At 33.9% G+C, this 24,657-nt stretch overlaps 1 protein-coding gene across 1 annotated transcript in view; it reads right to left on the bottom strand.

Moving 5' to 3' along the window:
- Positions 1-24,657, bottom strand: part of LOC124366929 (small conductance calcium-activated potassium channel protein-like) — a 435,022-nt gene that overhangs the window by 85,023 nt on the left and 325,342 nt on the right. Inside the window, exon 3 of the mRNA XM_046823537.1 lies at positions 217-638. Within this exon, the coding sequence (XP_046679493.1) occupies positions 217-638 (422 nt within the window). The remainder of the gene's footprint in view (positions 1-216; positions 639-24,657) is intronic.

The following is a 24,657-nucleotide window of genomic DNA, read 5'->3' as shown; positions in this document are numbered from 1 at the left end:
TTATGATTTAAAAAATATGGTACACACTCACTGGTTACCCGAATTATGTTTATTTGTTGGATTGAGATGTAATGAAACGGTTGTTAAATACAATACCATGACATGTGTAACCCCTAAAGGGAGGGAATAAGTTGAGAGCTAAGAATAACCCAGCGATGCTCCAAACACGGGTAGAGACCAACGCTAAGCCTCCGGAGATGAAGTGAGTGGACTGACCTCTCACACTGTCGGAGCGTCCAGCTGGCGATGATCCACAGGGAGACCATGAACACGAGAAGGACCGTGCCAGGACAGATGGTCATGAGGGTCTTGAGGACGAACCGCGTGTTGAAGTTGATGCGGTTGAGGGCCCCGATGCTGCGGCTGGACGCGTCCGTGAAGAGCTTGCTGTGCAGGAGCATCACGCGGCAGATGAGGTAGAGGCGGAGGAACATGGGAAGGGAAAGGGCCACGTCGTAAGGCACCCACTGGGACCCGATCTCTCCCCCCTTGTTGGCCAGCTTGGTCGTCCACAGGAAGTAGTACTGGCCAGGGATAGGATGTACTGCACAGATCGCCAGCTCCATGGATATCTGCGCTATCCTCTGCCAAGTCATCGCTATACGCCAGTCGTCCGCACAGTTGTCGATCATGAACAGCTGCAACAGAAACAGACCCACTCAGAACTGACTTGATTGGTCGATTACAACTGAATTACGTCATATGAGAGTTTGACTTAAAAGATTTAATAAAATGATTTTCGCTTCATAAAATTGGTATTAAGAATAAGAAATACTTTGTTCCTCCAGTAGTTCACAGTTAAACTTGTAGATGCATTTGCCTGGAATTACTAACCATAATATTAAATACCCATTGGCTAGCAAAACTTAAACTACATATGTATTTATATATTAACAGTGGATAATTGTCAACTAAAAAAACACTGAATCGTTCTTAATTTAATGAAATGTGAAAAATTACAACTTCTCTTTTTTGGTAAAAAACACATACCTAACACAAAATTTCAAGCAAAAGTGAAAATACTATAAACAATAAAGTTACTTAAATTTAATAAAATTAAGAAAATAAATTATGTACATGTTTACAAAAAATAAAAATTACACATTCAATGAGCATTACAAGAACCTATCTGACTAATCAATAACCTCAAGCAATTCACTTATTTTGTTTTCTAAAAGCCACGTTCTTAACTTATTTTGAAACAGTTTTATGTTTTTAGTTTTTTTGTGGAATTGTGAACGTGATTAACATTTTTTGGGCCTAGAAAAAAATAATAAAAAAATTGGTTAACTTTTGGTCTAATGTAATCAATCACCTTGAGTAGATGCTCCTGTTAATACTGAAATTGTTTAGGACTTTGATTGCCGCTTATTTCGTAAAACACGTCCAGTATTTTAAAGACAAATAGTTACTTTAGGGGAAGAATTTTTTAAATTTTTGAAAAGGGAAAAGGAGGTTCATGTTTTGCTTTATATAGTATTATTCTTATAAGATGTTTTTGTGTTATCTCAATCGATTTTAATACCGTGTTAAGGGCAGGCATTCTGTATTTAATATTGATAAACATTAATAATAATAATGAAAAACACAAAAACTTCAACTATTTTTTCTCTTTTTCGGGTACACATATAACAACTAATGCAGCTTTCAGATGTAATTTCTGATGGGGAATATGGTGCTAAAATACGCTGAAAATGAGAAGCTTTCGATTCGTGTTATCAACAAAGTCTTTTTTATCAAGTGAGAATACATTATATTCACATTCCTAAAATGAGACGCATGCAGAAATAAAGATGCCTTATTCCCTAAAGACTGAATGCCCGTTAGCTGAGTAAAAGTACATTTGCCGTCGTTCGTCTGTTCTACTTAATTGATGTTCTATGCATAAACGTATTTCAGGTGATACATTTATGGTGGCTGAATATACGTATAGCATGTAGAATTTAAATGTTAAAAGTTTATTAGTGAATTTTGTGAATTGCAGCGAATATGCTTCATATGTGTATAATCCATAAATTATTTAAGATGAAATTAGAACGTGTACAATTTTTATTTGCGTTCTTTATGTACTGTGTAGCAATAAACTAAGGTACAAAACAGCGAATGCAAATCATATACAAAATGGATCTACAATGGAGGTGAGTTAAGAAAAATGAAGATTTACAGCGAATGCAAATCATATACAAAATGGATCTACAATGGAGGTGAGTTGTGAAAAATGAATATTTACAGCGAATGCAAATCATATATAAAATGGATCTACAATGGATTGGAATCGTGAAAAATGCAGAGTTACTGTGAATGTTCATTACGTGGAATGTAAATTACAATGAATCTAGATCATACAATATGGGTCTGCAATGGATTGGAATCGTGAAAAATGCAGAGTTACTGTCAATGTTCATTACGCGGAATGTAAATTTCAATGAATGTAGATCATTCAATACGGATCTGCAATGGATTGGAATCGTGAAAAATGCAGAGTTACTGTGAATGTTCATTACGTGGAATGTAAATTACAATGAATGTAGATCATACAATATGGAACTGCAATGGATTGGAATCGTGAATAATGCAGCGTTACTGTGAATGTTCATTACGCGGAATGTAAATTACAATGAATGTAGATCATACAATATGGAACTGCAATGGATTGGAATCGTGAATAATGCAGCGTTACTGTGAATGTTCATTACGCGGAATGTAAATTACAATGAATGTAGATCATACAATATGGAACTGCAATGGATTGGAATCGTGAATAATGCAGCGTTACTGTGAATGTTCATTACGCGGAATGTAAATTACAATGAATGTAGATCATACAATATGGAACTGCAATGGATTGGAATCGTGAATAATGCAGCGTTACTGTGAATGTTCATTACGCGGAATGTAAATTACAATGAATGTAGATCATACAATATGGATCTGCAATGGATTGGAATCGTGAAAAATGCAGAGTTACTGTGAATGTTCATTACGTGGAATGTAAATTACAATGAATGTAGATCGTGATAATGCAATATGTAACAATGCAATGGATTGGAATCGTGAATAATGCAGCGTTTACTGATGTAAATTACAATGAATACATACAATATGCGCATGAATGTAAATTTACTGTGAATGTTCAATGTAGATCATACAATATGGTACTGCAAATGGATTGGAATCGTGAATAATGCAGCGTTACTGTGAATGTTCATTACGCGGAAATGTAAATTACAATGAATGTAGATCATACAATATGGAACTGCAATGGATTGGAATCGTGGAATGCAGCGTTTACTGTGAATGTTCATTACGCGGGAATGTAAATTACAATGAATGTAGATCATACATTATGGAACTGCAAATGGTTTGGAATCGTGAATAATGCAGCGTTACTGTGAATGTTCATTACGCGGAATGTAAATTACAATGAATGTAGATCATACAATATGGAACTGCAATGGGTTGGAATCGTGAATAATGCAGCGTTACTGTGAATGTTCATTACGCGGAATGTAAATTACAATGAATGTAGATCATACAATTATGGAACTGCAATGGATTGGAATCGTGAATAATGCAGCGTTACTGTGAATGTTCATTACGCGGAATGTAAATTACAATGAATGTAGATCATACAATATGGAAACTGCAATGGATTGGAATCGTGAAAAATGCAGAGTTACTGTGAATGTTCATTACGTGGAATGTAAATTACAATGAATGTAGATCATACAATATGTAACTGCAATGGATTGGAATCGTGAATTAATGCAGCGTTACTGTGAATGTTCATTCGCGGAATGTAAATTACAATGAATGTAGATCATACAATATGGTACTGCAATGGATTGGAATCGTGAATAATGCAGCGTTACTGTGAATGTTCATTACGCGGAATGTAAATTACAATGAATGTAGATCATACAATATGGAACTGCAATGGATTGGAATCGTGAATAAATGCAGCGTTACTGTGAATGTTCATTACGCGGAATGTAAAATTACAATGAATGTAGATCATACAATATGGAACTGCAATGGATTGGAATCGTGAATAATGCAGCGTTACTGTGAATGTTCATTACGCGGAATGTAAATTACAATGAATGTAGATCATACAATATGGAACTATGGACTGAATGGGTTGGAATCGTGAATAATGCAGCGTTACTGTGAATGTTCATTACGCGGAATGTAAATTACAATGAATGTAGATCATACAATATGGAACTGCAATGGATTGGAATCGTGAATAATGCAGCGTTACTGTGAATGTTCATTACGCGGAATGTAAAATTACAATGAATGTAGATCATACAATATGGAAACTGCAATGGGTTGGAATCGTGAATAATGCAGCGTTACTGTGAATGTTCATTACGCGGAATGTAAATTTACAATGAATGTAGATCATACAATATGGAACTGCAATGGATTGGAATCGTGAATAATGCAGCGTTACTGTGAATGTTCATTACGCGGAATGTAAATTACAATGAATGTAGATCATACAATATGGAAACTGCAATGGATTGGAATCGTGAATAATGCAGCGTTACTGTGAATGTTCATTACGCGGAATGTAAATTACAATGAATGTAGATCATACAATATGGAACTGCAATGGATTGGAATCGTGAATAATGCAGCGTTACTGTGAATGTTCATTACGCGGAATGTAAATTACAATGAATGTAGATCATACAATATGGAACTGCAATGGGTTGGAATCGTGAATAATGCAGCGTTACTGTGAATGTTCATTACGCGGAATGTAAATTACAATGAATGTAGATCATACAATATGGAACTGCAATGGATTGGAATCGTGAATAATGCAGCGTTACTGTGAATGTTCATTACGCGGAATGTAAATTACAATGAATGTAGATCATACAATATGGAACTGCAATGGATTGGAATCGTGAATAATGCAGCGTTACTGTGAATGTTCATTACGCGGAATGTAAATTACAATGAATGTAGATCATACAATATGGATCTGCAATGGATTGGAATCGTGAATAATGCAGCGTTACTGTGAATGTTCTTTACGCGAAATGTAAATTTCAATGAATGTAGATCATACACAACACAGATTTGCCTGAAACATAGTTTAGTGTTTTTCTAATTTTAATTACTTCGGTATTTGGTTTTATATGATGATTTTTAACACTTCATTACTGTATTTCCAAATTAACCACTAGCAAGTTTATATAAAAGATTTCGTATATCGAGAACGATTTAGGGAATCGAGGCATTGCATTGTGGTTACAGTTGAGAGGAAAACACATGGCGGGAGATTGATTACCGATTGAACGCAGTGATAAACACTGATGGCCGCCACACTGAATGATTGAGCTGTACTGAACACAATTCTTGGCCGTATTTGTCGAATTTAGGGTACTTTGGCCGATATGTCCTTATCTACTATTTGTTATTAGGATATATACGTTGGTGATAATTGTACAAGGCTCCACCAAAACCCACACCGATGACCAAGGGTATTTCTAATCGGTACTTTCCCGACCTTAGATCATTGTCATAGATCGTCCACCGTCAAATAAAGTTGGACAAACCGTTGGCCATCGGTACGGGTTTGGCCCCGCACTTTTGCGAAAGAAGAAAAACATCCTTCGAGATAGTACCCAAATTCAAGCTGAGATCCCGCGAACTTTGGTACTACTAGTAATATATTTGTTATTTGTGATAACCTGACGTCACTGACCTACTTATACCCTATCTACCTGTATAGTAGATAGGGACAGCGTGGAGGTAATACTAAAGTATGACATTTTTTGAAAGTCGAAGTTGAATTGTTATTAGCAATGTAGCCTCGAAAAGTGTTCAATAAAATAACGAAATATAAACCACCTAAAACCTCTATAGGTTTGAGCTATACAAATTTCAGTCACCATGTACTAGGTCTAGGTGGATAAAATAAAATGAAGAGGTTATAACGAAAAGTTATTATTTGATAGAATATTATAATAAGAAAAACGCATTACCAGTAGGGTCTAATTACAAAATTTAGAAATGCAGATAGTTATAGTATATGTTAGTTTAGTTCAATTACTTGTTTTATTTTGATTTTATTTACCTTTAACTAGCATCTGATGAATAGAATTTGAAATGTTCATAGTATGGATTGAAAAAAATTAAAGTGCGGTAAATGGCTTAATTTCTTACGTTGTTATTATTTTGTTATATCTAGTCAGGATGTCCGAGTAACCCAAACATAGTAATTTATCTTAATAAAAAAATAATGAGTATATTATAAAATCATTCATTCATTTCACTTCTGCCAATTCTGTTACCAATGAGTTCAGTTTAGACGGTATGGTGTTATACATAATGGCTGAAAAGCCATCAATGAACTGCGACTTCGATACTGCGCTGCAATATACTCTAATAGTTCGATGGACAAAAGCCTTTTGAACAAAAGGGAGAACAAAAGTAGAATCTAATATGAGGTGGTAAAGTAGAAGATGAATATTTTATCGTTTCTCCGGAGGGTTGTCTACCCTAAGGCTGTATTTGATAAAATACTGAGTCGTGTTTGTGCCTGTTACAATATCTTCAATAGTAACATAATATTAGCGTTAAATAGAGTTTGTTTTAACTTTACTCCGTACTTGTTATAAAATTCAATATTTATAATGTTAGTTTCCGTCATAATTAAAGAGTAAGCGTTCACTCTCTCGCCCAGTACTTTGAAAATTAATTCGTGAGTAAATGAGTAGCTGAATGTAAAGAAATTCAGTTTGACTGAGAAATTACTTGGTAATTACTTAAGTAATTAGTTTCAAAAATGTTTGTGCAAATACTGTATCGAATCTGCAATTTAAACAGAAACCCCACTTTAATAATATCCATTAAATTGTTGCAATTGATGACTCTACATATTTAACTAAAACACACAAACAGCGCGTTTTAAAAGTGAGAAATGTATTAATTTTTATTTTGAGTGAAGTGTATTTAACAGTGTAATTTGATCGGTCGGAAATTTGCAGTAATTCTTTTTTGAAATTGAACATGTAATTTGAATATATATATATATATACAGAGTGAGTTTTATGTCCTGGCACACCTGGATATAATTTAAACGGCCAGAGATATCTATGTGAAACCTTGACCCTACCTATTATAACATATTGTTTTAATTTTTCAAGTTGTTGAAAATTTTCCCCCCTTTTCTAAAGAGGGGTAAAGGGGGGCAACTAAACATTTTCAAATACAAACCCCTATCATGTCTCAAGTTTTTACACACGTCTAGCACACTGTCAAACAGCCGAAGGTGAACAGTTTGAACACCTGCTACATTAAAACAGGTAACTGTTTTTAGAATTTGCGTTAGTGTTGACTCATGTTACGATAAACAGGACAAGACAGTTACTGATTTTATTATTGTAAATTTGTCATAAAATCTGTTAAAATAAACGTAGAGACCTCTAGTTTGGATTATTGGATTTATTTTTTTATTACCTTTAAAACAAGGGGTCATATGATAGGGGTTTGTATTTGAAAATGTTTAGTTGCCCCCCTTTACCCCCCCTCTTTACTCAATTGTACATTTGTCATAAAATCTGTTAAAATAAACGTAGAGACCTCTAGTTTGCATTATTGGATTTCTTTTTTTATTCCCTTTAAAATGAGGGGTCATATGATAGGGGTTTGTAAATGAAAATGTTTAGTTGCCCCCCTTTACCCCCTTCAACAACTTGAAAAATTAAAAAAATATGTTATAATAGGTAGGGTCAAGGCTTCACATAGATATCTCGGGCCGTTTAAATTATAGCCAGGTGTGCCAGGACATAAAACTCACTCTGTATATATATCTAATTTGAATGTATATCTATGTAACTTAAGATATTGTAACAGGCACAAACACGACTCAGTATATATATATATATATATATATATATATATATATATATATATATATATTATAGTATTTTAATTTTCAAAGTTGAATTTGGATTTTTAGATTTTAAAGCAATAAATTATCTAAAACATTTTTCGAAAAATATTTTCCTTTACAAATCAAACGTTTTTACAGAGATGACATAAACTTTTATAGTTGTATTTTAGTTATTATTATGGAAACCAAAATAACATTCTGTGACTGGATATTACGAAACTGTCTAGTTTGTTAAAACGGTGAATGTTTGAGCCATAATTTGGCTACATTTTTACGATACAAACAATTAGTAAATTGTAGATTCGAATTCATTTGAAAATAATTTTCAGAAAGAGGGAGAACACGATGATCTAGGCAATAGGTGGTCGTGGACTATATACAAAATCTGTTTCATTATTTAAAAATTTCATGTTGTATGTCGACAAATTAGATAATTTTTAGCTAAACAGGCTTGTTTGAGACTCCCTTTATTTCTTTATTGCTAAAAGCAGAGAAAAAAGTTACAAAAGATATAATACTATTTACTATATTATACCTGACTATTTGTATATAACCCATATATACTCGGGTTTGTTTAATCCATATGAAACTAGGTTCTGGACTTATAAGCTGCCGGCAACGTTCTTATGTATCCCGCTGTCCAAATATTGTAACTATGGGCACATACGAGTCAAGGTGATAGAGTACTATCATGTTTAACCCACATAAAGCCAAGATCTCGAAAACTTTATGAGCTTCAGACAACGTTTTGGAGTTTCTTCTGCCATAATATTAGAATTACAGGCACATATGAGTTATACTGAGAGTTCTTGTATGTTTTTGACAGTGTTTTGCGATGTTGTTTGAAGTGCAAAAGCAGCAAGGATATGTATTGATCTTGCTATGTGCAATAATGATTATGAAATTATAGTATACATGAAGAGAGGAGCAACTATGTTTACCAAGAAGACTTTCAATCACTTTAATACACCGGTACATTCATGTAGTGAGTGAAACGCACAATTTTTAACCATGATTGCATTCCAGATCTGATATGCTCGACCTCTGAACAGAAATATGTGAGGTTTTATGTTGCAACTGAATGAAACCGAGCATCGAATGAACTGCAAAATTAATCATCGTGATTGAATTGTTTACTGGCAGTAGAATCCTGCAGCTACAAACAGGGCTGAATTCAGTATCGAATAAAAGTAATAGATTGTCACATTTTATGCCCGTCTGGTGTTGATAATTTAAATTACATATATCATAAGAAATTATTTTACGCCCTATAATAGTTGAGTTTTTCGTAGCCCACTGCGAAATTAGATTTGGAAACCAAACCCCTCAGCACTTTGTAGAATAACAATAACAAAACATTACGCACCAATAATGGATTATCGACTAACATTCTTATTCATACTAAATAATAAAAATATATTACATTATAATATTATTATAATATATATATATTATATATATATATATATATTATTATATATTATTTATTATTATATTATATTATAATTCGAATATTGTGTTAGAAATTCATATTCGATAATTGTAAACGGTCTGAGGAAAATTAAACAATAAGAGTAATTTAACATAAAAATTCCTTATAATATTAATGAAGGAAACAAACGTTTGGATGGATGGGTTGAGTTAAAGCTTAGAATAGATTGAATATATATATATATATATATATATATATATATATATATATATATATATATATATCCTTGCCACCGGTATTTAAATCCATATAAATGGCGTAAAGTGGGAAAAGAAGCTAGAAAATCTCTTTATATTCAAAGAAATTAAAAGTTTCCTTCAATTTATTCTGCAATTAATGTTATGCACAGTGTAAACCTGATAAAAAATTGAATTAGTAGAAAATACTATTAAATTAAATTTTAATGTAATATTTGATTTGTATTGTAATGAAATTCTAAAACATTACCAAAACCGTGGATTAGGAAAGTCTTTAATGTTTAGAGGCGTTATTAAAAACAAAAAATTTAATTAAATACAAAATACTATGAATTTAAGTCTATGAAGTACTTATTAAACTCGCAACATAGAAAGTTAAAAATATTTGATATGTAGAAAATAAAAAAATATGTGCTTGCTTATGTGAAAGCACATAAGTGCTATTTTGCTTGTTTAGTGTTATGTGGTTCCCCTGGAAACGTTCAATTGGCTATCTAGTCAGTTTTCACGTTCTTTATTGCTTTACCAGGAAATTATTGAACAAGTTTCCAACATCTTTTATATCTTCCGTAAATTCTACCAATTTCTAAATGGAAGACTTTTAAGGTAAAATTTACCAAATGTGTTATAAACATAGTTAATGAAACGCTAAGAATATGTTTAAGATTTTCTATTTAGTTGAAACTTGTCAAAAGACTCAATAAATACTGCTTGGATATCAACTGATTTTAGATGAATACAGAGACATTTCAATAAAATACAAACAAGAATATACTTTGTTTTGTTGATTTATTTAATGTTTGCTATCCCTAACAGAAGATAAATGGCAATATCAGTTTTTAGTTTACATAACTTTATTTACAGTTTGCATACTACAATGTTCTTAGAAAGAAGATTGAGATTATTATGAGATTATGAGATTGTTATTAGTTGAGATTGTATTTGCGAAGTTGGAGAGAGAAAACTATAACCCTTAGTTGTTTCTATTCCATGTTTATTTTTACATTGAAAACATGAGGAATAAGGACATGATGAAAATAAGAAATTGAAGAAATAGCCCTTCTTCCAGTAGGGTAGGCTCTTTTTCAAATGACAAAATTCCCTCACCCGGACGAGCCGCTTGTTCAACTCCTGCAAAAATAGCAATATTTCTTGTCCACTACAATTTACGACTATAAAACTGGCCAAGTTCATCAAGAACTATGTTTGAATGTTTGTTATAAATTGTAAGATGGCAATAACGAAACTGTTTGTATATAATTTTATTATTTTTAGCCAATGCAGAGGTCAAAGCACGTAGGTGGCCCAATCGGTGTTACAGCCCGCTATACATTTCCAAAAGTCATGAAAAATATATAGCGTTTAGAATATTCCACGAGGAAAGGAGTATTATCAGGATAATCAAGCCAGGAAATATTACAGTTTTGCGTTATTGGCTTTTACATGTGGGTTTGGAATAGTTTAATTTCTGCCACCCTGTCCGTTTGAAAGATATTTTAAAACTGAAATTATTCATTGACTTGAAATCTCATCTGAGGAACACCGAATTCGAGGAACATCCAGCTTGTGAAGGATGTCACAAGTTAGGTTAGAATCGTCAGAAGGCACGCGACGGATCTATGTCCAAACGTATCTCAGGGCGTGGCAAGCGAAGTGTAGCTTTCTCCTTACCATTGATACACGTCCGAGCCGATGTTCAATAAGACCATACCGAACTGAAGGATGCCACAAGTTAGGTTAGAATCGTCAGAAGGCACGCGACGGATCTATGTCCAAACGTATCTCAGGGCGTGGCAAGCGAAGTGTAGCTTTCTCCTTACCATTGATACACGTCCGAGCCGATGTTCAATAAGACCATTCCGAACTGAAGGATGTCACAAGTTAGGTTAGAATCGTCAGAAGGCACGCGACGGATCTATGTCCAAACGTATCTCAGGGCGTGGCAAGCGATGTGTAGCTTTCTCCTTACCATTGATACACGTCAGAGCCGATGTTCAATAAGACCATACCGAACTGAAGGATGTCACAAGTTAGGTTAAAATCGTCTGAAGGCACGCGACGGATCTATATCCAAACGTATCTCAGGGCGTGGCAAGCGAAGTGGAGCTTTCTCCTTACCATTGATACACGTCAGAGCCGATGTTCAATAAGACCATACCGAACTGAAGGATGTCACAAGTTAGGTTAGAATCGTCAGAAGGCACGCGACGGATCTATGTCCAAACGTATCTCAGGGCGTGGCAAGCGAAGTGTAGCTTTCTCCTTACCATTGATACACGTCAGAGCCGATGTTCAATAAGACCATACCGAACTGAAGGATGTCACATGTTAGGTTAGAATCGTCAGAAGGCACGCGACGGATCTATGTCCAAACGTATCTCAGGGCGTGGCAAGCGAAGTGTAGCTTTCTCCTTACCATTGATACACACGTCAGAGCCGATGTTCAATACGTGTGCTCTTCACGTTCATTATAACATAGGTACTTGGTTGATGGATGAACTTATCAAGTGTGTATGTTATTCTACCCGGGTGGTTATATTTTAAATAATAATTACTCTCTTGATATCTGATTATTTTAAATATGGAATATTCTGTGGTGCAATTTATTTACTGCCTCATTTTATATTACTATTCCCTTGTTATAGGTATTATATTTTATTGAAATTATTTGAAGAGATAACTAATGTGTTGTTAATATTTGATATATGGCCCAGATATTGATTTAAAATAGTCACAGATTGAAAAGGACAAAATACAGAGGTTTATGTATAAAAAACTATCAATAAACATAACAGAACAACCTAAATATTTATAGAGCAAATCAGTATTTTAACATTACTTTATTACAATTAGAAGTGAATATCACAGATTTTATTAGATGAACCAAACACAGTTTGTGGTGGTCTATCAGTTCAATCATTCTGTTAGCCAATGGCCGATATGCCTCTCATTATCAGTGCAGTGGATTGCGTCACTTCAGAACATCACGGTGCTTCAGTTAACCCATTCATCGTGTTCCACAGCTACGTTTTATGTGCAACTTTAATTAACCGTTGTTACTCACCTTTAATAAAAATTACGTTGCTACTACACCATTACTAATTAACGGATATTAATAATTAAAAAACGTTTAATAGTAATATATCACTACTTGTTATAGTTTCAGATGTGGTGTGTAGTGAGAGCGTTATTTAGTCTTGATTACTCAATGAGGTGGAACATCGATATTTAAGAAATACGTAAGGTAAAAATGTTACGGGAACTAGTTCACATTATAGTGCATACGTTTTTAATTTATGTATTTTTCAACTTAACACAACCAAATATAACCTAAACTTACCTAACATAACCTAAACTAATTTAACTAAACTACTTACCTTAATCCTACCTTAACCCAAACTAACTAAAACTAAGGTAACCTAATTTAAAATAACCTAACACATAAAGGTCACCTCGTTAATTGACTGAAATTCTACTTCCAGTACAGTTCTGGGCCGTTAATTCCTTTAGTTCATTTATGTTCGAACCGATTAGCCTCCGATAATTGCTTTAATTTCTAATTGAGTCAAACAAACTTATCCAGCGAACAGAACATTGAAATTATTTAGATATGCATGGTTTCTATCTCTATTACATGATATGGGTAAACCAGATTACTTTGTGTTCGTCAATTTTGAATTTATATATTTGTTCAACATAATCTAACCTAACCTAATCTAACTTAGCCTAACCTAATTTAACTTATCGTAACCTAAGCTAACCTTATTTGAGAAAAGTTTCGTATTTGAGATACGACGATTCTAAAGGTAAATATAATCGGATACTCAGAAACTACACCATCTTATGTTAAATCAATTATGTACCAGTAACCATCTTGAAACCTCAAGAGAAATTTAAAAAGTTATAGGAATAAAAATTGTAAAAAATTTTGTGATATTAAAAAATGTGTTATTTAAGGTGTAGGCACAAATTCAAAGAGCCGCCTCTCAAAAGTTTTATTGGTCTATACTGGCTATAAAACGTATTAAAAAAATTTGTATTTGTACCAAGTTTATTATATGGACTCATTAAAAATTGCGGCAGATATCGAGTCCACAAGGTGCGTCCATACATAAATGGGAGTAGTTGCAAAACAGGGATATTTCTACTAAATATATCTCATGAATTGGCTCTCAATATTTTCGACTTTTAGAGCAGCTCAAATTACTTGTCGCGTAACAGGCTTTGCTGAGGTTGCTTGCAAAATTTAAAATCTATAGTTCATTTCATTCTTAAGATATCCTGGGGATAGATGGACAGGCAAGAAATTATACAGAAAAGGAATGTTTACAACCCCTGGCAGGTAAAACAGGAATTATGTAAGGCTACTGAATAATAGGCTTTAATAACGATCAGCCAATTTGCATGCTTGGACATTCAGCATTATAGGACTCATTCTTGTCAATGTAAAAATGAATTTTTATGAAAAGTCTAAAGATAGAAACTTTTTCAAGATATCTTGACACAAGAAATGTTCCTAATTTTATTATAAATGTTTCATAGATTTGTTCTATTAATAAAGGTGTCAGTAAGCAAGATAGGGTACTAAAACTCAAGAGTGGGCTGAAATAAAATCTTGTCAGACTCTTAAGACTGATTTTCTACTCTATTCTATTTACTCTATGAATAAGAGCATGTTAAAATCTAATATGATTATACTCAGTCCATTTACTTATTTATGTGGTCTATTATTATCTCGCTGCTATCATGGCAATCTGTAAGACCAATGTAAAAATATGATGAAGTTAAGCCAAAATTATATAGAATGATATGCATCATCCTAGGAGTAAGTGTTACTCACATAGAAATAAAGGGTTTCTGACTATCGTGCAAACACATAGTCCTGAACTTTTGCCTGCTCCTTCAGTGATAAGATTTGCTAACGCTCACCCATTAAAATCATAAGTATAGAAATGTATTTAAATCATTATTAATAAATTACTATTAGATAATTGAAGTCTTACATAACAATTCTGATGAAAAGATTTAGAGCCTTGGCCGAGCTATCTTAGCTCAGATTGAGAGATGAACTGAAACCATTCACAGATTAGTAGGACAAAACGTTTAGTGCGATTTGTGGATGTTCCTAATGAATAAGTTAGGATCGCCTAAGGGCAGCCTCTGTGGTGACAATCCGGCGTAACCTTACAGTCCATAGTTGGGCTCAACTTTACAAACCCGGTCCATTCATTGTCAGCTTGTTCCTTTAACAAGACCTCGGGCATCCCGCCATTGTTACATCGGAGTCTTTTCATCTCTTACCTTAACTATATCGCAAAATAACGCTCTTTATTAGTACTGTAGAGTATTTTTACAGGTCACAATCTCCTAAAAGAATATTAAAATCTTCTGATTCTTTTTACGAATTTAAGGTGCGTGTGATTCTTTTCCTTCTTACCCAGATTTGAGGTTATAAAGCATGATTTAGAGTATAATAAATTATTAAAATCCATTTGTCCATTGGTTGAACATTCTTTCATTGGTTTAACCAAGCTTTGGATTCAATTCATAAATTAATTAGTTATCTTTGTCTCCGTCAATTCCAAAATCTTTCAGAGTGAAAACTCCATCTGCAACAGTATAAACTGAATTCCCCGAATGCCTTCATTAGTGCAGTTACTGTTGCTCAACACAACACCCATAACACTTCTAAAACACAATTACTACTTTCACACAGTTATATTCAACTTAAAACTTGTAGGCCAACATCCACACGACACAGCACAAATAGTTATCAGTTGAGGCATTAGGAACAGCTAATCCAGTCTTATTAAGCCAAATGATGGCGTTAAACGGATTTGTAACTGAAATTTAATTTAACTTTTAGAATTTCATCCTTTCTGTATTAATTATTAAATGCAATGTATATTTCTTGCTGCTTTAATGTGTGTAACACAATCTCCTCATAACAATTTTAGATCTGAGTTTATTTCCATTCGTATCATGATTTCATGATCATAAACTTGTGTTTTGCTATTCACAATATGTGATGGGGTTGGTATTACTTTTAACGTGTCGTATAGTACGTCCAATACGTCCAGTACGTCCAATACGTTCAATACGTCCAGTACGTCCAATACGTTCAATACGTCCAGTACGTCCAATACGTCCAATACGTCCAATACGTTCAATACGTCCAGTACGTCCAATACGTCCAATACGTTCAATACGTCCAGTACGTTCAATACGTCCAGTACGTCCAATACGTTCAATACGTCGAGTACGTCCAATACGTCCAATACGTTCAATACGTCCAGTACGTCCAATACGTCCAATACGTTCAATACGTCCAGTACGTCCAATACGTTCAATACGTCCAGTACGTCCAATACGTCCAGTACGTCCAATATAGTTTTTAGGCCCATTGGCAAATTCTACTTGCGTAGTTACAGCTGCAGTTCCATTGTACAATGTTCTTTAAAGTTCTTTTGCACTGGTGTTCGTGAAGGTCTTGTTGGATGCAATAATAATGATAAAATATGGTGTACATAAATGAATAGAGGAACAACTGAGTTTGCATTGAAGCTAGTTTCAATCATTTTAATACACCGGTACATTCATGTAGTCATTGAAACGCACATATTTCAACCATGATTGAATTTTGATTGAATTTAAGATCTGATATTGACAACAGAAGTATGTGAGGTTTTATGTTACAATTGAATAAAACTGAACATCGAATGTACTGCAGAATTAATCATCGTGATTGAATTGTTTACTGGCAGTAGAATCCTGCAACTACAAACAGGGATGAATTCGGTATCGAATAAAACTAATAAATTGTGATATTTTATCCCCGTCTCCTGTTGGTTGTTTAATTTATATTCAATCTGTAATAGTTAAATTTTACTGTACCCCATTTCGATATATGTATATCAGCATGTTGTACAATAACAAGAATCGGAGTTTTTTCTAACGTACGTAACAGTCATGGATATTTTCTTCTATCCACGGGAGTAATTAATATTATGCAAGTTACAAACTCCTCATAATTTATGTTTAAGGAAATATAAATTATATAGTGCTTGGTACGTATTGTAAAAAATCTAAAAGTATAAACACAGTGGTTGTGATGATTTAAATGTTTAAGGTGCGTTATTTAGAAATTTTAATAAAATACAAAACTAAACGTAAGAATGTGAAGTACTTTTCATCAACTGGTACCATAGAAAATTAAACATATCTTTTATGATAAAAATTAATATATTGCTCATTTATTTTAAAACACATAAATGCTATACTGCTTATATATACAGGTATGGGAAGTGTACTTCTGTAAAAAGATAAATAAGATGGTTTTATAACAGTCTTTAATTTAAGAGTAAATTGTAGATAGTAACTTTGTCTTTGATATCTGCTTTACAGTACTGACCAAGAACTGCATACTGGATATTTGCTAAAATGTACAACTAAAAGCAAATGTTTACTAAAAATGTTAATTTTCTTATCTGAATATTTTTATTACTCTGTGCTCAACAGCGGTTGCAGAAAATTTTTAAACAAGAAGTGTTATTAATATCAAGCTTACTCTATGCTTTCAACACTGTAAATGTAAACAAATTGAAAATAGTAGTTATATTGAAATAAGATTGCATTTTCATAAAGCAATGTTTACACAAAAGTATTGATTACATTTAACAGGCTCTTACAATCTATACTATTCAATTAAAATCTTTGTCTGTTTTCAATTCACCTTATTTTATTCCGTGAAATTTTATGATATTTTAATTGTTATTCTGCTATTCGCGGCGGAAAATAATCCATACAATTAGAGATCATTATAATCGGTATAGGAATTATACTAGAGTTATAAATTGTGAAACCAACCCGAATTTGTTTATTGTGTTTATTATTTGTATAAATAGAGATCTTCGAAAAGATGCTAACAAGAATATAAGGCACCATAAATGCTTTTGCCCATGTCGGTACATTCTCGTGTATTCTATTGGCACTATAGTTGTGTATATGTAAATGAGATAAATAAATTAAATTAAATGAATTTGATTGGTTGAGTTAGTTAATTATGGTTATCCATAACTAACGATAAATTATAATAATAGTCCTTGGGTTTCACACCTTTATTTAGAGATCACACACGCCACACTTTTTTTCAAAAGGTGTGAGAAATTACTTGTGATTGTATTTATGAAGTTGGGGACAGAGCATTATATACCATAGTTGTTTATGGTATGTAATATCCAGATTACAGGAGAGAAACTAATATCCAGGTAAATTTCTTTTACAAACGGAGTTACAGAGTTTTTTTAATATCTGAAACAGAACAAAAATCTTTTCCTTACATTTTAAAACTACAATATATTGTTCAAGATAAACATTTTACGTAAAATCGAATGCCTGTCATCTTGAAACTTTTTTTTGTGAAGATATCCACCATATCCAAAGAATTTTTTTGTTCGTTTTGCTAACTAAGTTTGGTTTGTCACAGTGGGGAAGCAGCTCAGCTATCGGAGGCCAATCGATTCGGACACAAATAAAACAAACAAAATAACGGACCTGGACTGTACGGGAAGCCAGAATAAAGAAAGGTTATCAGTTTATCTTCTCGAGTTAGGTTAGTTAAATTAGGTTATGGATTATGATATGTTAGGTTACAATAAGTTAGGTTAGGTTACATTGGGTTAGGTTAGATTAGGCAAGGTTACATTGGGTTAGATTAGGTTAGGCTAGGTTTGGTTAGGTTAGGTTAGGGATGAACTATGAAGTAAATTAGTTAACTCATAATTTTTCACTTACTAATTATATCTGTAAATATCAGTGCTCAACCTCAATCAGTGAGGGCAGTTGAAGACCCAATATTACTGCTCCTCACAACAGAATACTACTGGAATTATCAATAATGATAATGTACAATTAAACCTTTTTTACAAATACTAATACCTTTTAATTAGTAAAGGTGTAGAAGCAGGGAAATGTTTAGTAAAGATACGTAACAATTGTAAATTAAAGTTGCACACGTAACATTACTGTGGAACACGGTGAACGGGTTAATTAAAACACCGTGATATTCTGAAGTGGCGAAATCCACTGCACCAACAATGAGAAGTATATCGGCCATTGGCTAACAGAATGATTGAACTGATCGCCCACCACAAACTCTGTTTTGGTTCATCTAATAAAATCTGATATATTCACTTCAATTTGTAACAAATTAATGTAAAAATATTGATAAATAAATTAATATTAAAATATTGATTAATAAATATTCTGATTGCTCCGTGAAATTATTGTTGATTTCCTATACATATTTTGTAATTTTCAATTTGTTTCTTTATTTACTGATTTATTTTATATCTACGTTAAATATTAATACGTATAAGACTTTAGCTATCTCCTCAAATAATGTGAGTAAAATATAAATCCAGCAACAATAATAGTAATATGGTGCATATAAAAAATAATCATCACAGTGATTCAGTATTAAAAATAACTGATTCCAATGTAAATATTAGACAGGAAAAGAGTAATAAATAACAGCAAAACCTAAAGGTATAACCACTCGAGTGCAATAATACTACACACCCATGATAAGTACAATAATCTACCAATTACTCAAGGATGGACGAGGTCACACTTATTGAACATCGGCTCCGACGTAATTCAATGGTAAGGAAAAAGCTACACTTTGCTTGCCACACCCTGAGTTACGTTTGGACATAGACCCATCGCGTGCCTTCAGACGATTCTAACCTAACTTGTGGTATCCTTCAGTTCGGTATGGTCTTATTGAACATCGGCTCCGACGTAATTCAATGGTAAGGAAAAAGCTACACTTTGCTTGCCACACCCTGAGTTACGTTTGGACATAGATCCGTCGCGTGCCTTCAGACGATTCTAACCTAACTTGTGGCATCCTTCAGTTCGGTATGGTCTTATTGAACATCGGCTCCGACGTAATTCAATGGTAAGGAGAAAGCTGCACTTCGCTTGCCACACCCTGAGTTACGTTTGGACATAGATCCGTCGCGTGCCTTCAGACGATTCTAACCTAACTTGTGGTATCCTTCAGTTCGGTATGGTCTTATTGAACATCGGCTCCGACGTAATTCAATGGTAAGGAGAAAGCTACACTTCGCTTGCCACACCCTGAGTTACGTTTGGACATAGATCCGTCGCGTGCCTTCAGACGATTCTAACCTAACTTGTGGTATCCTTCAGTTCGGTATGGTCTTATTGAACATCGGATCCGACGTAATTCAATGGTAAGGAGAAAGCTACACTTCGCTTGCCACACCCTGAGTTACGTTTGGACATAGATCCGTCGCGTGCCTTCAGACGATTCTAACCTAACTTGTGGTATCCTTCAGTTCGGTATGGTCTTATTGAACATCGGCTCCGACGTAATTCAATGGTAAGGAGAAAGCTGCACTTCGCTTGCCACACCCTGAGTTACGTTTGGACATAGACCCATCGCGTGCCTTCAGACGATTCTAACCTAACTTGTGGTATCCTTCAGTTCGGTATGGTCTTATTGAACATCGGCTCCGACGTAATTCAATGGTAAGGAGAAAGCTACACTTCGCTTGCCACACCCTGAGTTACGTTTGGACATAGATCCGTCGCGTGCCTTCAGACGATTCTAACCTAACTTGTGGCATCCTTCAGTTCGGTATGGTCTTATTGAACATCGGCTCCGACGTAATTCAATGGTAAGGAGAAAGCTACACTTCGCTTGCCACACCCTGAGTTACGTTTGGACATAGATCCGTCGCGTGCCTTCAGACGATTCTAACCTAACTTGTGGCATCCTTCAGTTCGGTATGGTCTTATTGAACATCGGCTCCGACGTAATTCAATGGTAAGGAGAAAGCTACACTTCGCTTGCCACACCCCTGAGTTACGTTTGGACATAGATCCGTCGCGTGCCTTCTGACGATTCTAACCTAACTTGTGGCATCCTTCAGTTCGGTATGGTCTTATTGAACATCGGCTCCGACGTAATTCAATGGTAAGGAGAAAGCTGCACTTCGCTTGCCACACCCTGAGTTACGTTTGGACATAGATCCGTCGCGTGCCTTCAGACGATTATAACCTAACTTGTGGCATCCTTCAGTTCGGTATGGTCTTATTGAACATCGGCTCTGACGTGTATCAATGGTAAGGAGAAAGCTACACTTCGCTTGCCACACCCTGAATTACGTTTGGACATAGATCCGTCGCGTGCCTTCAGACGATTCTAACCTAACTTGTGGCATCCTTCAGTTCGGTATGGTCTTATTGAACATCGGCTCCGACTTAATTCAATGGTAAGGAGAAAGCTACACTTCGCTTGCCACACCCTGAGTTACGTTTGGACATAGATCCGTCGCGTGCCTTCAGACGATTCTAACCTAACTTGTGGCATCCTTCAGTTCGGTATGGTCTTATTGAACATCGGCTCCGACGTAATTCAATGGTAAGGAGAAAGCTGCACTTCGCTTGCCACACCCTGAGTTACGTTTGGACATAGATCCGTCGCGTGCCTTCAGACGATTATAACCTAACTTGTGGCATCCTTCAGTTCGGTATGGTCTTATTGAACATCGGCTCCAACGTGAATCAACTGTATCGAGACGGTTACACATCGCCGAAGTAAAGATGATGATGTACTGTAGCATGCCTACTCCATATATAGTGCAAGGTAGAAGAAGTACGCCACGTGTCTTATTAACTTTACTGAGGTTGCATGAAAAATTTACAAATCAATATTGTTTTATTTTCCTAATAAAAATGTCGCTTCAGTCTTCAAATGTCCAACAGATTTTCAGAGAATCACAAAAAAGAATTTAAAGTAAAATTAATAAAAATTTGTACTCTATCTTGATGAAATTAAGTTAATGTAAGATCTAAAGCATATTTGTCAATTCGTTATTTTATATTTAACGGGACAGACAGAGACAGAAATGAAATGATCCCCATTCTCACGATTTATAGGCCTAGATAAAGCTCAGCCAATAAAAGAAATCTTATATCCCTGGCTTGGTTATCATGATTACAAAATACTACTTTAATGCCTACAGCTCCTCGTGCAATTGTATAAAAGTATATACTTTTCATGCCTTCAGGGCGGTGACACCAATGCTTGGACCTCCTTAAATGCTTGGTACCTAAAAGTGGCTAAATATTGAAATTACCTCAAAACAGTCTTTTATTGCCATCTTATAGTGTACAACAAAATTCACTATATTTCTTGATACATTTTGCCAGTTTTATAGACGTAAATAACAGTAGACAAAGAAATATTTGTGTTTTTTTTAGGATTTGGACTGAAGTTACAAGCGGGTTGTCTTGCGTTAGAGAATCAGATAATTTGAAAGGGTTTATAGTACGGGAAAAGGATCTGTTTCATCAATCTCTTAGTCTAATTATATCCTTATTCTTCGCGTTTCTACTTTTATTTACATCCTATTTTTCTCTTTATTTCTACTTGCGTTTGCATTGTGAAAAAAATTAACCTGGATATTAGTTTCTCTCCTGTAACCTGGATATTACATACCATAACCAACAAAGGTATATAATGCTCTGTCCCCAACTTCATAAATACAATCACAAGTAATTTCTCACACCTTTTTAAAAAAAGTGTGGCGTGTGTGACCTCTAAATAAAGGTATGCAGCCCAAGGACTATTATTATAATTTATCGTTAGTTATGGATAACCATAATTAAGTAGCTAAACCAATCAAATTCATTTAATTTATTTATCTCATTTACTTATGTACAAATATAGTGCCAGTAGAATACACGAGAAGGTACCCACATGGGCAAAAGCCTGTATGGTGCCTTATATTCTTGTTGGTATCTTTTCGAAGATCTTTATCTATCTAAATACATCAAACAAATTCGGGTTGGTTTCAACATTTATAACTCTAGTATTCCTATACAGATTATAATGATCTCTAATTGTATGGATTCTTTTCCGCCGCGAATAGCAGAATAACAATTCAAATATAATAAAATTTCACGGAATAAAATAAGGTGAATTGAAAACAGGCAAAGATTTTGATTTAATTAGTATAGATTGTAAGAGTCTGCTAAATGTAATACATTTTTCTGTGCATCACAATCTAAGTTTAATGTACCCACTATTTTCAATTTGTTTAAATTTACAATTTTGAAACCCTAGACTAAGCTTGATAGTTATAAAGCTTCTTATTTCAAGATTTTCTGCAACCCCTATTGAGCACAGAGTAAAACAATATCCAGTTATGAAAATTAAAAGTTTTAGTACAAATTTACTTTTAATTGCACATTTTAGCAAGCAAATATTGCAAGCAATTTGCGGTGCTTGGTCAGTACTGTAATGCAGATGTAAACGACAAAGATACTATCTAGCATTTACTCTAAATAAGCGACTATTATAAAACCATCTTATTTATCGTTTTACAGAAGTATACTTCCCATACCTGTATATATACATAATCATTTATGCGCTTTAAAATAAGCAAGCATATATATATATATATATATATATATATATATATATATAATTTTTATCATAAAAGATATATTTAATTTTCTGTGGAACCAGTTGAAAAGGGTACTTCACGTACTTACGTTTATTTTTGTATTTAATAAAAATTTCTAAATAAACCACGTAACACATTTAAATCATCACAACCACTGTAAGTATACTTTTAGATTGCGTTAAAATACTTACCAAGCACTTTATAGCATATTTACTTAAACATAAATGTATAAGAAGGTTTTATAACATAACATTAATGACGGGATGTATAAAGAAAACAGTCACATGACTGTTGCGTTAGTGAGAAAAACTCCGTTAGTGATTCTTGTTATTGTACAAACTGCGGATGGTTTTTGTTTTAAAAGACACAGTAAAATTTAACTATTACAGATTGAATATAAATTAAATAATAAACAGTAGACGGGTATAAAATGTCACAATTTATTAGTTTTATTCGATACAGAACTCAGCCCTGTTTTGTAGTTGCGGCATTCTACTGCCAGTAAACAATTCAATCACGATGATTAATTCTGCAGTACATTCGATGTTCAGTTTTATTCAGTTGCAACATAAAACCTCACATATTTCTGTTGTCAATATCAGATCTGAAATTCAATCAAAATGCAATCATGGTTGAAATATGTGCGTTTCAATGACTACATGAATGTACCGGTGTATTAAAATGATTGAAACTAGCTTCAGTGCAAAGTCAGTTGTTCCTCTGTTCATTCATGTACACCATATTTTTATCATTATTATTGTATTTAACATGACTCTCACAAACACATGCCTCTTTTGCACTACTCAAACTGAATTGCTAGCGGGCATAAAAAGTATATTTGACGGACTGGACGTTCATATAAGATACGTTATAAGTTTTACCGACACAGTCGCACATTGTGAACAGCAAAATCTCAGTTTATGACAGAAGTCGTGATACACATGAAATAAAATAAGATCTAAAAGTACTATGATGAGAATATATGAAACACATTGGAGCAGCAAGAAATACATTGGATTTAAGACAGAAAATATTAAATTCTAAACGATAAATTAATTTCCATTAAAAAATCGTTTTATCGCTCATCCTTGCTCATAATAAAACTGGAATAGTTGTTCCTAATACCACAACTAATAACGCGTTGTGTGTTGAATGTTGGCCAACAAGTTTTAAGTTTAATATAACTGTGTGAAAATAGTAATTAATTGTGTTTTAAATTGTTACATGTGTCGTGTTGAGCAACGGTAACTACAATAATGAAGGCCATTGGAAAATTCAGTTTTTACTATAGCCGATGCAGTAGTAACTCTGAAATATTTTGGATTTGACGGAGATAAAGATAACTAATCAATTTATGAATTGAATAAAAAACTTGGTTTAACCAATGAACCAATGAGTTTTAATCATTTGTTAAACTCTACCTTGTGCTTTCCGTGACGTCAAATCTGGTTAAGAAGGAAAAGAATTACACGCACCCTAAATTCAAAAAGTATTACAAGATTTTAAATTCTTTTAGAGATTGAGACCTGTAAAATTACTCTACAGTAC

The sequence above is a fragment of the Homalodisca vitripennis genome, chromosome 7 (assembly GCF_021130785.1).
Source record: "Homalodisca vitripennis isolate AUS2020 chromosome 7, UT_GWSS_2.1, whole genome shotgun sequence".
Classification (NCBI taxonomy): Eukaryota; Metazoa; Arthropoda; class Insecta; order Hemiptera; family Cicadellidae; genus Homalodisca; species Homalodisca vitripennis.
Note: the sequence above shows the minus strand (reverse complement) of the source record. Positions and strands in the feature narration are given on the sequence as shown.